At 46.8% G+C, this 14910-nt stretch overlaps 1 protein-coding gene across 14 annotated transcripts in view; it reads right to left on the bottom strand.

Moving 5' to 3' along the window:
- Window positions 1-14910, bottom strand: part of PRKAG2 (protein kinase AMP-activated non-catalytic subunit gamma 2) — a 285917-nt gene that overhangs the window by 55025 nt on the left and 215982 nt on the right. For 11 of the 14 annotated variants that reach the window (XR_005021237.1, XM_036863641.1, XM_036863639.1 and 8 more), the window contains one exon: window positions 8644-8713. The exons of 2 other annotated variants lie outside the window; for them this stretch is intronic. Coding sequence is in view for 11 of the 12 variants with exons in the window: in XM_036863641.1 (XP_036719536.1) it covers window positions 8644-8713 (70 nt within the window). In the remaining variant the exon portion in view is untranslated. Of the gene's footprint in view, window positions 1-8643; window positions 8815-14910 lie in introns of those variants that run through there. One more of the 14 variants, XM_036863651.1, reaches the window with a different exon arrangement.

Raw genomic sequence — 14910 nt, 5'->3', positions numbered from 1 at the left:
TCATCATAGTTATACTTGTAGAGACTGCACTACACAGCAGGTACTCAAGTGACTGTTACATTCAGGTTACTTAATGCATGTATAATCCTATTAGCTAGCGGCTATTATTGTTTCCTACTTATACTTGAAGAAACTGAAGCTTGAAATAACTTGCCTAAGGTCTCACGGCTATTAAGTAGAAGAAATGGGACTCCAATCTGGGTCTGACTCATGATCTTAATTACATGACACTAATTATATATGCAACTTAAGGGGGGGACATGCCACATGTGTAAGCATCAAAGCTAGAGGAGTCACTGTGAAAAGAGCCAAACAAAGGTAAAAATAAACACGTGAGAATGTGGACCTGGATATTCTTGAGGAGGTCTTAATGAAACAACTACACATTCCATAGTATGTGGTCTATAAAATAACAATTTATTGGTAGCAACTTACTGTTAGAAACAAATGATCGAAGTACGACCTAAGATAAAATAAATCAGGTAATAACAAAGTTCAGAAACCTCAATGATGTGACATAAATTCAGATACATAGGAAATAGCTCAAAGTGGGACAGAAGCAACAAATTAAAAGATTTAAAAGTGACTAAAATTTGACCGGAAGGTTCCCAAATTAGTTTCCTCCCCAAAATGACTCTCCTTTTAGTATCCGAATTAAGCTAGACTTCTTTTCCCCTAATATCAGTGCAAGTGCGATCACAGCCACAAAAGAAAGATCTAAAAGACTTTTTCCTCAGGCACCAGATTATGCAAGCAAGTCATCACGTTTCTATCCGCTGTTACTGCCTCTGAGTTGTTCAGCCACTGGACACAGTCTATTTTGACCTCACACTTGGGAGGAGAAGCCTCGGTGCATCTGGGAGGTACATGCGGGTCATCTTACAGCTACCTTGTCACTACTCTTTGATTAGCACACATAAACTTGGCAAGTGGATTTCCTCTCATTGCCTTAAGTAGAAATGCCTTATTTCTTTATAAGAAATAACATTAACCACTGAAGTACACTGAGCCCATGTGCCAGAGTAAAAGGTAAAGCTCCAAAAAAAATACATGTGTTCACGTATGTGACAAGTATTTACTGAAACTAGGTCTTAGTCATCATCGTATCTTTGAGACCTGGCAAGTAGTTAAGTTTTCAGTCCCCATCGTCACAGAGCTTCCACAATGGCAGAGAAACATGAATAAATGCCTTTCACCTTAACTGCCCCATCAGCCATGAGGGATCATGAGATGATATGTGAAGGCCTGTCTGGGGCTTCCAGAAAGTCACTTTTCCCGAGGAAGTGACATGTAGGCTGAGACCTGAAGAAAACTAGCAGGTGGCCAAGAGGACAGGGAAGAACAATCCAGGGAGAGGGAACAGCCTGTGCAAAGTTCAGCAGGCACGGAGGAACAAGGCCAGGAGGAGGGAGGTGCGCGGTGAGGCGGGCAGAGGGAAGAGGGAGGTAAGTCTGGGCTCCAGCCTAAAGGCAAAGGAAAGTCAGAGAAGGCTTCTAAGCATGGAAGTGACACGATCAGATCCATGTTTTTAAAAATATCTCTAATTGCAGCACGTCAAGTTGATTGGAGGGGGCCAGAGTAGATGCTGGAGAGACTAGGCTGTTTAATAGTCAATAGAAAGGTGATGATGGTGGAGACAGGTAGGTATTCAGGAGGTGAAAGTGAGAGGACAGACCGCTTGGGTGTGGGAGAGTGAGAGAGCCATGGCTCAACGTCATTCTTGTTAAAAAACAAAACAAAAAACCAGGTGAACGTGGTAGCACTTACTGAATCAGGTTGGGGGGAAAAAGAAAGAGGCGAGAGGGAGGAGCAGGAGGACAGACCAGAGAGACGGTGCGATGACTCAGGCAGAGACATCCAATAGGCAACCGAACACTCAGAAGAGAGATCTGGCTGCAGATACCTATTTGGGCATCATCAGTTATTACAGCATCGTGGTAATTAAACACTGGGCAACAGGCAGGTGGTAGCTGGAGCCATGCAAGTGAGGGAGACTGTCTAGGGGAGAGCACAGGAGGAGAAGACAAGTGGCCTCGGGAAGAGCCAGGAGCAAGTCCCATAGCTAATGTTCAAATGTACGGCTTGTGAATTAGCCCCCACTCCACCTGCTACCACAAAACAACACAGAACGGAAAAGGAAAAAGGGTAAGAACCATCAAGGAAACAACAGGCGGAAAGGTATGGGGAGCACACCAGGAGTGTCTGTGGGAGAAGGGAGCAGAGGTCACCTCTGGTGACGGCTACTAACAGCTCAAAATGAGAAGAGGATTGGGACTTCCCTGGTGGTCTAGTGGGTAAGAATGCAAGCTCCCAGTGCAGGGGGCCTGGGTTCAATCCCTGGTCAGGGAACTAGATCCCGCATGCACGCCACAACTAAGACCTGGTGCAGCCTAAATAAATAAATAAATTTAAAAAAAAAAAAAAAATGAGAAGAGGATTAAGTGTCCACTGGAGTTTGCAAAATGGAGCCGCGAGTGACCAACTCAGGGAATTTGGGTGGAGTGGTGGAAATGGGCTGAAGAAGGAATGGGAAGTGAGGAAATGGAAAGAGGGTTTCCAGATAAGGGATTATTTCATGTCGGTTACGAAGACCGGCCCAGAGCCTGGGCTGCAAGTCTAAAGCCTGTGTTTGAAACCTGGTGACCCCACCTTCCCAGATATGCCCCCCGTGGTCACTTATTTAACCTCCCACCGTCTTAATCTCCTCCTCTATAAACAGGGATGATAAAAATGTTTACCCCTTAAGAGTTGTTTTGAGGATGAGACGAGATAAACGTAAAGGATTTATAACAGTGCCTCAATATACTTAACATACGCCAGTTACTGTAATCATAGAAAAAGGACACAAATTCTTCCAGTTTCTTCGAATAAATTCCCAATGTTTTGTGGTACCAAAATTTTCCCACTTTAAAATTCACAGGTAAAATGTAAAGTCGCAGGGGTCCTGGTATAACAACTCTGCAAGGGCTCTGCCCACCCCACGCAGAGCTGCAGGGTGGAAACACCCCGGCCATGGAGCAGACAGTCTGACTCGCTGGCCTGGATTCCTGCCAGCTGCCTGCTGAGCGCTCGCCGAGGAGCAGGCAGAGCCAGTCCCGAGCGGGAAGGTCGTGGAGGTCCCTTCATCGCGCAGATGACTCAGCGCGGCCTTGGCTCCCAATGACTTCCCAGGAGAAGTGAAGCCTGGTGAAGCCCGGCGGCAGGTCCCACTTTTGGATCCTCAAACCCTGCTGTGCACTCCCCTCTCGTTTAAAATAGTCAGGGGTCTTGGGCTTCCCTGGTGGCACAGTGGTTGAGAATCCGCCTGCCAATGCAGGGGACATGGGTTCGAGCCCTGGTCTGGGAGGATCCCACATGCCGCGGAGCAGCTGGGCCCGTGAGCCACAATTACTGAGCCTGCGCGTCTGGAGCCTGTGCTCCGCAACAAGAGAGGCCGCGATAGTGAGAGGCCCGCGCACCGCGATGAAGAGTGGCCCCCGCTTGCCGCAACTAGAGAAAGCCCTCGCACAGAAACGAAGACCCAACACAGCCATAAATAAATTAATTAATTAAAAAAAAAAAAAAATAGTCAGGGGTCTTAACATTTCAGATAACAAAACCTCCGCAGCCTATAAAACAACTACTCTATCTTATCAAATCTAAGATACCATCAAACGTGAAGCCTGACTTTAAAATGTGTACCTAAAGTCTGTTAAATATGGCAAGCTTTCAAATATGGGGTCAGCCAGAGCAGAAAATGTTTAACTGTAAGTATTTCATAAAGCTGTAACTATTTTTATAATCAAGAAACAATAAACCTCGTCTCTGAGATAAGTATGCAAGCTCAGTAGGGAAGGAAAGAGTCTGGATGATAGATTATCAGAGCCTTCTAATACTACGAGATGATCGGCCGGCAACCAAACCGCGATCACAAACCTGTCACCACCAGAGGTCAGTACCCCTCACACTCCAGTCAATAAGCCAAGTGGACCCAGCTGAGCCTCACTTATCAAAGCTAGGTGATAAGGGGATACTTTAAAAGGTTCCACAAATTCACGGGAAGACATTCTCCCTTAAGTAAGTTAGAGCAGTGTTTCTCAAACTTTTTTTCATTATCCACACCCCCCCCCCAGCCTTTCTATACATTCCCCCTTCAACTGTCCTACCCCCATGAAACTTTAATACCACAGATACACTGTATATCCATTCAGGGGCCCTCTGGAGAGCCAGAAACCACTGTAATAGCTAAGATTTTTTGTCCCCCAACAAGAACCAATCTTTGCTCACTTCAGGGCAATATCCTCCAGTTGAGAATGAACAAGTTAGAGTGAATGCACATTTCTGGTTTATTGTAGAGCGGGTGCTGGTTGCTTTAGGTCGTATTTTCAAGCTGGAAGGAAAAGTACAAGTTCACCAATGCTGGGCTCTGTTCTACCGAGAAAACCCACAATGACAACGGCAACAAAACAAGCAAGCAACGCCCCAAGAGACAAGGATTATTCAAGAATACAGCTACTTCATTACAGACCTGGGCCTACAATTCGAAGATCCTTGACTGAAAAATCATGCTTTCCCCTTGCTGGTACTTCTTCCCCCCACTTCTTCCCTATTTTTGATCGTGCAGACTAGCTTGACCAGTCTTGCTAGGAAAATGAGTTTGGAGGCAAGTTCTGAAAAGCTTATCCTTTGGGAAATGCCTTGCAGGTGAGGAAGGAACAGCTTGGACAGAAAGGACCGCCTGGACTGAAGGAAGCAGGCAGGGGGTGAGGGGAGAGGGGACAGGTGACTGGGAAGAAGTGGGATGGACCAACCACCGCGACTTGCTGAAAGCCCGAGGAAACTGGCGAGTCTGGCGGGTCTGCGGCGGCTGGAATGCTAGGAAGGAAGCGGTGACACAGGCAGTTCCCAGGGGCCGGGAAGTTCTTGAGGTAGTGCCAGAATTACAGACTTATTAATCATGAATAAATTTCTGAATACTCATCTACTTGAGAAAGCACTCACTGGCTGCGTTGAGGTGCTTACGAAGGTGCTGGGCCCTGTGGTTAAATAAGTTCAAGACGGTTAATCTTGATAAAAACAAACAGGTGTGACTGATACAATTAAGCACTTGAAACGCGAACACATAAAGTGACTGCTATGGGCTAGGCACTGCTCGCGTCACTTTGCAGATACCGAATCATTTCATCCTCCCATCGTTCCCATAAAGGAAACATAAACACTGAATGTAGTCACTGAGATACCAAAACGCCGCTGAGCACCTACGACGTGCCACCGTATCACCTGCTGGGAAGAGAAAGATGGATTATGGAGAAGTACAGAAGGGCTTTAGGGAGGGGCCTCGGAGAGGGTGAGACTTGGGCTGAGCCGTGATGCAGTAAGGTTGGCAGGTGGAGAAAGGGAGCAAGAGAGGGTCTTACCCTCCAAAGGATGTACACCCTCAGGCACCGAGACCATGAAGGGTCACAGAACAGGGGTCTGGCCAACTCCGCCTGTGGGCCAAATCTGGCCTCTTTCTGTAAATAAAGTTTGACTGGAACGCAGCCCTGCCACTTGGACCGCGTTGCTGCTTTGCTGCTGCACGGGCGGGCTGAGTAGTCTTGACAGGGACGGAGACCGAGACCATCTGGCCCTTTACAGAAGAAGTTTGCCCGTGCCTGTTCTAGAGCCTTATTATTCAGAGCAGGGTCTGTGAAGCAGCGGCAGCAGCACTTGGGAGCTTAGCAGAAATGCAGACTCCCAGGTCCCACCCCAGACCCACAGAATTAGAATCTGCCTTTTAGAAAGCTCTCTGGCGGTGCTTATGCACAGAAAGCCCTCTCATCATTGGTGTGTACGGCCGGGATGAGGCGGTGAGGCTGCAGATGAAGAGACGTCTGCGTGTATTCTATATATAGACCCAGGAAAGTGGTAAAGATTTTCCCGTAAAGGAGTGGTGCTGTCAATTCACGCTCTTGAAAGGTCTCTCTGTCAGGGTGCGATGGTAGGAAGAAGTGGGTGGGCAGCTGGTGTCAGAACCCAGGCAAAAGAGGACCTGGACAACACATGGGAGACAGAGGCACAATTTCTTCGTTCTTCCCAGAAGCAAATAACGTTTTAAGAGATTACGCCAACTTCACTAATGCCTTTCTAACGAACAGAGTCTATCTGTTAGAATTTATTAGGAAAGAGAAAAAGACTTGGTAACAAAAATACCAGCAATCACGTGTTTCCATGTATACCAACAAATGCATCCCCATCTAAGGAAAGCGTCCAGATCGCAATGCACAAATAATGACACCAAGTGAATAAGAAGGAAGCTGGAAGATTAAATGAGGACCTATTCAACAGCTATGTATCAATATTATGTAGGCTGCTAACACATCAGCTCACAGGATGCTATGTAAAGGTGTAATGTCCTACTGTTAGGACTTACTGTTCCCCCGAATAAATGTAAGATTCTGCTTGATATTCAGTTTTTCCGTATTTTGGATGAATAAGCAATCTAAAGTTCAAAAGAAACAAAGCAGCACTTTAGACAACCACGCCAACACTACCCCTTCCAGCTTGGCTAACAGCTTCCAAGCAACTGCTTTTTAACATTTTGCCTCCTTAAGAATCTAGAAAAATTTGACAGGGTAATTTGTGTGATTCAGTATGCTTTAAAGTAATGACAGCAATATAGGTAAAAACAGATGGGTGAAATTGGGAAAGTCCTTTTCTTAGATGCTTAGGTTTAGTATTTTATATTCATTCCCTTGGCAGAAACAATGCAAAAAAAATAAGGCGTCGAGATATTTCTCAAATACCTGCTTTGAGAAGTGCAACATAATTAAATTAATAAATCTCAAGTAAGGAAAAAAACTCCATCAAACCTGTACTGAGAAAAATCTCTATGGACGATTCATTAATAAAAAGCTTAAAAAGTCCATGAGTTCAGTACAATGGTAAATGGCACTTAAACAGTAACAGTAACTAACATTTACTAAGTGCTTACTGTGGATTTACATTGTACTAAATACCTTTACATGGATTATCTCATTTAATCCTCAAAACACCCTGATATTAGCTCCACCTTATGAATGGGAAAACTAAGGCACAGGGAGGTTAAGTAACTTGTCCAAGGTCACACAGCTTAATAAGAAGTCAAGATACGGTCTGAAGCTGGGCCTATGCTCTAAACGGTAACTGTGGCACCTCTCCAGTAGCATCTGCTCTCTACTTTCCTTTGTCCCCATGTGAATCTGCAAAATGATTAAATGCCATGGACTCTCATTGTTACTGAAATCAGGGACAAAGAAAACTCTATGATTTAGATATTCAAAGTCTTAACGAAAGGGGGGCACACCATACTGGCCTGTAGACAGTGCCCCAAATTTGACCTGCAATATAATAAAATCACGGAATAATGAGGTGGATTCGAATGAACACACTGGATTATTTTTCAGTAGGACAGCAGGACAGAATGCAAAGGAAGCCCTAGTAAAATTCTGAAATGTATCATGTAACTGCTTGTTAATAATAAATATGGCGGCAGACTTTTAATGATAATTACTATGAACACGTTATCTTCTGGCTAACATGTCTGTGAAATGCGAGAACTCTAAAACATAAAATAAACGTAGGCACTGGCCTGATACTGTCGGCTTAACGTTCTCATATTGGTTGTGCATGCTTATTTAAGTAATTGCCTGACTGTAAATAAACTGAAGTATTAAAGTAAAGTTGGCAGGAGGCACAGCATCCACATGGCACATGCTTTGTTCCAGAAGCTTTATTCCATCAATACTCTTGGAAAAAAGAGAAGTCACTAAACGAATAATGGAAAAACACAAGATAGTGTGGAGGTCTTTTAAATTCCTCAAATTGTCAAGCATCTTATACAAAGTTCTTTTTAGACTTTGAACTCATCATATCCCATTTTAAATACTAATTCTGCCAAAGAACAAGCTCATTCCCTTCAAATTTTAACTGTTTCAAAATAAGATCCAGGTAAAAGCTCATCATAATCCACGTTAAATATTCATTTTGCCAAAGAACAAACTCATGCCCCCACATTTTAACAGCTTCAAAATAAGATCCAGGTAAGAAGAAGAAAACGGGGCAGGAAAAGGAAAAAAACCGAGTGAGCGAAGAGAAGACAAGAACGATGGAATGACAGGATCACCTGAACTCAAAACCAATTCGCTAAGCCGCCACCGCTTTTCCTATTGAACTTTCCCTATCAAGACAAGAAGACACACCCTGCTGGTGGTATTTTCACAAGTCCAGATAAGGGAACCAATGTGTGTTATTTAAAGGAATGGACCATAGGCATAATCTGGGGGTCACCCCTACATGTACGGTGGCCTTACAAACAATTACTACTGCACGTCACCTTGCTCTCATTCGAGTTCGACTTGTAAGGACAAAAGGACCGACCATCCGTGTGGATGGCCGGGTTGCGGGCTCCCCTTAGAAGCCAGCGAGATTTCGCCACCGAAAGGCACCCGCGGCCACTGCAGACACGCTCTGCCGGCTCCGCGTTTCCACCGCCAGCCCCCGCAGGGCGCGCCGCCCGAAGCCGGACGGGCGGTGGGCGGCTGGGTCCCGCGGCCTCCGGGGCGTGAACCCCGGCTGTCCCCGCGCCCCGGCCCCTCCAGGCCCCCGGCGGAGACACGGAAGCGCGTTCCAGCGGGGGGCACTCACCTTCTTCCTCCAACTCGAATTTCTCCAGCATGCCGGCTTCCGCGGGTCCCGGGGCCGCCGCCAGCGCCGCCTGAGGAGGAGGAGGAGAGGGATCAGCATGCGCTCGGCCGCGCTCGTCCCCGGCCGCGCGGGCGGGGGCGCGGGGACGCGGGGGGTGGCGCGCGGGGGCGGAGGGCGGGGGTGCCGGGGACACAGGGGCGCGGCGGAGGCCGCGGGGGGCCGCAGGGCCCGGGGGCCGGTGGTGCGAACGCGGGGGGCGGGGCCGAGCGGCCAGGGGGCGGGTGTAGGCGGGCGAGCGGTTGGGGGCGCGGGGGCGGGACGAGGGCGACTGGGGGAGGTGCAGGGAGGCGGGCGGGGAGCGTGTGGGGGTGGGGTGGGGGCGGGGGCACGGAGGCGGTCTCTGCGGCTCCGCGGAGCGCTCCGGCCTTGCTCCGCGCCGGGTCGCTGGGAGGAGGGGCCTCCCGGGCGGCTGTTGGGGCGGGGGGCGGCGCGGCGCGGCCCGGCCCGCCTGCACGGCACAGAACGGGCGGCGCGGCCCAGCCTCCGGCCCACCCTCGCCCCAGGCCGCAGGTGGCGCGGACCGCGGCCTAACCTGCCGCCCCTCCCCGAGTGGAACGGCCCGCTCCCGGCCTCCCCCCGGCGCCTCGCGCGTTGGTATGGACCGGCGAGATGGAACCGTGGGACGAGGACCCCGAGGAACCAGGGGCTGGCTCGCTCGAGGGCGGCCGGGGCGCCCCCCTCCGGCCGCATCCCTCCTTCCCGCCAGGGCCGCCGACCGGCCATTAGCAGAGGCCCGTTTTCTTTTCCTTGCCTCGTCCTCCCATCCCACCGCTCACATCCGCTCACCTTCCCCCGCCACCCACGGCAGCGCGTCCCTGCAGGTTTAACCTGCGCAGGTGTGGTCTCGGCCAGCCCGGGGGTGGGGCACGAGGGGAGCGCTGCCAGGTGGGGGTGGGGTGGGCGGGGCGACGTGCCAGGGAGAGGGGAATGGAAGCTGCAGGACCCCAGGGGGAGATGACCCCAAAGGCCGGGGGCGGGGTCGCGGGGAGTGGATGAGGGAGTGATTGCATGCTTTTCTTTTTAAAGTTTAGACTAAATTGCCCATCCCTTTCCCCTAATAAAAATTTTGTTCCGTGGAATATACGTACTGCAGATGCACTGTGTCGCTATCACTTTTACCTAGCCATGGAACTCTTTCATGAGCTTCCTCTCTTCATTTCGGGAGCCACTGCCAAAAGCACATACAAATCTAAATCTGGCCCTGGCCACTCCTGTCACCCTGGATCTGGGTATCTGAGACTCTCCAATCGCCAACTCAGGTTGGCAGGCAGCGAGACTGGCAGCCGAGAGCTTCCTGGAAGAGCAGGGTAACCAGAGAGGGGACAGGCACCCCATGCCGTGAGGCTCTGCTGTGTTACACAGGCAATGACTGCCCCAGGTGCAGGGGGCCCTTAGCTCACTGCAGAGTGCAAGGGCCCTGATAAAGAGATTAGCTCCCCAGCGCTGATTAAGGCTCTGAAGCCCCGCCCCCACCAAAGGAACTTGGTTCTGTCACTCTTGCAAGCCTAGCCTGGAGGAGGAAGTACTTAAATTTCCTTTATGCTTTCTTTTTGCTCTGTCATCTCAGTTGGGCCAATACCCAAGTCTTTTTTTTTTGGTCACGCCATGTGGCATGAGGGATCTTAGTTCCCCAACCAGGGGTCAAGCCCATGTCCCCTACATTGGGAGCATGGAGTCTTAACCAATGGGTCACCAGGGAAGTCCTGCCAATCCCTAAGTCTCAATCTTTGCCTTAAAAAATGTGGGGGGAGGAAAAGAAGACAGAACTAATTTTGTAAGACATGGTGGTAAAAACCCTCGGCTGTGTCATGCTTAACAGCAAAAGACTGAATGCTTTCTCTCTTAAGTTCAGGAACAAGGCAAAGATGTCTGCTTTCACACTGTCCTTAATCAACATAGTACTAGAAGTTCTAGCCACTGCAATAAGGCAAGAAAAAAATAAAGGCATACAAATTGCAAAGGAAGAAATAAAACCATCCCTATTTGCAGATGACATGGTTGTCTTCATAGAAAGTCCCAAGGAATCTACTAGATAAACAAATCCCAAAACACCAAAACTAGAACTAATGAGTGCAGCAAGGTTACAGGATACAAGATCAACACACAAAAATCAATCACATTTGTGCTAAGTGTTCATGCTAACAATGAACATGTGGAAACTGATATTAAAAACAATATTATTTATGATCACCACAAAGAAAATTAAATACTTAGGTATTTACTTAAGAGAACATGTACAGGGCTTCCCTGGTGGCGCAGTGGTTAAGAATCTGCCTGCCAATGCAGGGGACACGGGTTCGAGCCCTTGTCCGGGAAGATCCCACATGCCGTGGAGCAACTAAGCCCGTGTGCCACAACTACTGAGCTTGCGCTCTAGAGCCCGCAAGCCACAACTACTGAGCCCGTGTGCCTCAACTGCTGAGGCCCGCGCGCCTGGAGCCCGTGCTCCGCAACAAGAGAAGCCACCGCAATGAGAAGCCCGCGCACCGCAGTGAAGAGTAGCCCCTGCTCGCCGCAACTAGAGAAAGCCCACGTGCAGCAACAAAGACCCAATGCAGCCGAAAATAAATAAATAAAATAAAAACTCAATAGTAGAAAAAGAAAACAATCCAATCAGAACATGGGCAAAAGATATGGAGACGTTTCACTGAAAAAGATAGACAGATGGCAAAATAAGCACATGAAAATATGTCCAACATCATTAGCCATTAGGGAAATGCAAATCAAAACTACAATAAGCTATCACTACACCCCTATTAGTATGGCCAAAATAAAAATAGTGACCACACCAAATGCCAGTGAGGATGCAGAGAAACAGAATCACTTGTGCATTGCTGTAGGGATGCAAAATCATACCACCACTCTGGGAAACAATTTTGCAGTTTCTTATGAAACTAACCTCCCAACGGCCATATGACACATCAGTGGCACTCTTGGGCATTTATCCCAGGGAAAATGAAACATGTTCACACAAAAACCTATGTATGGCGGGGGGGAGACCTTCAAGATGGTGGAGGGGGCTTCCCTGGTGGCGCAGTGGTTGAGAGTTTGCCTGCCAATGCAGGGGACGCGGGTTCGAACCCTGGTCTGGGAGGATCCCACATGCCGCGGAGCAACTGGGCCCGTGAGCCACAATTGCTGAGCCTGCACGTCTGGAGCCTGTGCTCCGCAACAGGAGAGGCTGCGATAGTGAGAGGCCCGCGCACCGCAATGAAGAGTGGCCCCCGCTTGCCACAGCTAGGGAAGGCCCTCGCACAGAAACGAAGACCCAACACAGCCATAAATAAATAAATAAATAAATAAATAATTTTTAAAAAATGTTGTAAAGATGGTGGAGGAATAAGACATGGAGATCACCTTCCTCCCCACAAATACATCAAAAATACATCTACATGTGGAACAACTCCTAAAGAACACCTTCTGAATGCTGGCAGAAGACCTCAGACTTCCCAAAAGGCAAGAAACTCCCCACGTAGTTTCTTGGCCATGCGGCTGACATGGTCTTGGTGCTCCAGCTGGGTGTCAGGCCTGAGCCTCTGAGGTGGGAGAGCCGAGTTTAGAACATTGGTCCACCAGAGACCTCCCGGCCCCATGTAATATCAATCAGTGAGAGCTCTCCCAGAGATCTCTGTCTCAACGCTAAGACCCAGGTCCACTCAACAACCAGCAAGCTCCAGTGCTGGACACCCCATGCCAAGCAACTAGCAAGACAGGAACACAACCCCACCCATTAGCAGAGAGGCTGCCTAAAATCATAATAAGTTCACAGACACCCCAAAACACACCACCAGATGCAGTCCTGCCCATCAGAAAGACAAGATCCAGCCTCATCCACCAGACCCCTCCACCAGGAAGCCTACACAACCCAGTGAACCAACCTTACCACTGGGGGAAGACACCAAAAACAATGGGAACTACGAACCTGCAGCCTGCGAAAAGGAGACCCCAAACACAGTAAGTTAAGCAAAATGAGAAGACAGAGAAATACACAGCGATGAAGGAGCAAGGTAAAAACCCACCAGACCAAACAAATGAAGAGGAAATAGGCAGTCTACCTGAAACGGAATTCAGAGTAATGATAGTAAAGATGATCCAAAATCTTGGAAACAGAATGGAGAAAATACAAGAAACATTTAACAAGGACCTAGAATTAAAGAGCAAACTAACAATGATGAACAACACAATAAATGAAATTAAAAATTCTCTAGAAGGGATCAATAGAATAACTGAGGCAGAAGAACAGATAAGTGACCTGGAAGATAAAATGGTGGAAATAACTACCGCAGAGCAGAATAAAGAAAAAATAATGAAAAGAATTGAGGACAGTCTCAGAGACCTCTGGGACAACATTAAACGCACCAACATTCGAATTATAGGGGTCCCAGAAGAGGAAGAGAAAAAAAAAAGGGACTGAGAAAATATCTGAAGAGATTATAATTGAAAACTTCCCTAATATGGGAAAGGAAATAGTCAGTCAAGTCCAGGGGGCACAGAGAGTCCCATACAGGATAAATCCAAGGAGAAACATGCCAAGACACATATTAATCAAACTATCAAAAATTAAATACAAAGAAAAAATATTAAAAGCAGCAAGGGAAATACAACAAATGACATACAAGGGAATCCCCATAAGCTTAACAGCTGATCTTTCAGCAGAAACTCTGCAAGCCAGAAGGGCGTGGCAGGACATATTTAAAGTGATGAAAGGGAAAAATCTACAACCAAGATTACTCTACCCAGCAAGGATATCATTCAGATTCTACAGAGAAATTAAAACCTTCACAGACAAGCAAGAGCTAAGAGAATTCAGCACCACCAAACCAGCTTTACGACAAATGCTAAAGGAACTTCTCTAGGCAGGAAACACAAGAGAAGGAAAAGACCTACAATAACAAACCCAAAACAATTAAGAAAACGGTAATAGAAACATACATATTGATAATTACCTTAAATGTAAATGGATTAAATGCTACAACCAAAAGACACACTCTGGCTGAATGGTTACAAAAACAAGACCCATATATATGCTGTCTACAAGAGACCCACTTCAGACCTAGGGACACATACAGACTGAAAGTGAGGGGATGGAAAAAGATATTCCATGCAAATGGAAATCAAAAAAAAGCTGTAGTAGCAACTCTCATATCAGACAAAATAGACTTTAAAATAAAGACTATTACAAGAGACAAAGAAGGACACTACAGAATGATCAAGGGATCAATCCAAGAAGAAGATATAAAAATTGTAAATATTTATGCACCCAACATAGGAGCACCTCAGTACATAGGCAAATGCAAACAGCCATAAAGGGGGAAATCGACAGTAACACAATAATAGTGGGGGACTTAAACACCCCACTTTCACCAATGGACAGATCATCCAAAATGAAAATAAATAAGGAAACACAAGCTTTAAATGATACATAAAACAAAATGGACTTAATTGATATTTATAGGACATTCCATCCAAAAATAACAGAATATACTTTCTTCTCAAGTGCTCATGGAACATTCTCCAGGATAGATCATATCTTGGGTCACGAGTCAAGCCTTGGTAAATTTAAGAAAATTGAAATCGTATCAAATATCTTTTCTGACCACAACGCTATGAGACTAGATATCAATTACAGCAAAAAATCTGTGAAAAATACAAACACATGGAGGCTAAACAATACACTACTTAATAACCAAGAGATCACTGAATAAATCAAAGAGGAAATCAAAAAATACCTAGAAACAAATGACAATGAAAACACGACGACCCAAAACCTATGGGATGTGGCAAAAGCAGTTCTAAGAGGGAAGTTTATAGCAATACAATCCTACCTTAAGAAACAAGGAACATCTCAAATAAACAACTTAACCCTACACCTAAAGCAATTAGAGAAAGAAGAACAAAAAACCCCCAAAGTTAGCAGAAGGAAAGAAATCATAAAGATCAGATCAGAAATAAATGAAAAAGAAATGAAGGAAACGATAGTAAAGATCAATAAAACTAAAAGCTGGTTCTTTGAGAAGATAAACAAAATTGATAAACCATTAGCCAGACTCATCAAGAAAAAAAGGGAGAAGACTCAAATCAATAGAATTAGAAATGAAAAAGGGGAAGTAACAACTGACACTGCAGAAATACAAAGGATCATGAGAGATTACTACAAGCAACTATATGCCAATAAAATGGACAACCTGGAAGAAATGCACAAATTCT

Source organism: Balaenoptera musculus, chromosome 9 (genome assembly GCF_009873245.2).
Source record: "Balaenoptera musculus isolate JJ_BM4_2016_0621 chromosome 9, mBalMus1.pri.v3, whole genome shotgun sequence".
Lineage (NCBI taxonomy): Eukaryota > Metazoa > Chordata > Mammalia > Artiodactyla > Balaenopteridae > Balaenoptera > Balaenoptera musculus.
Note: the sequence above shows the minus strand (reverse complement) of the source record. Positions and strands in the feature narration are given on the sequence as shown.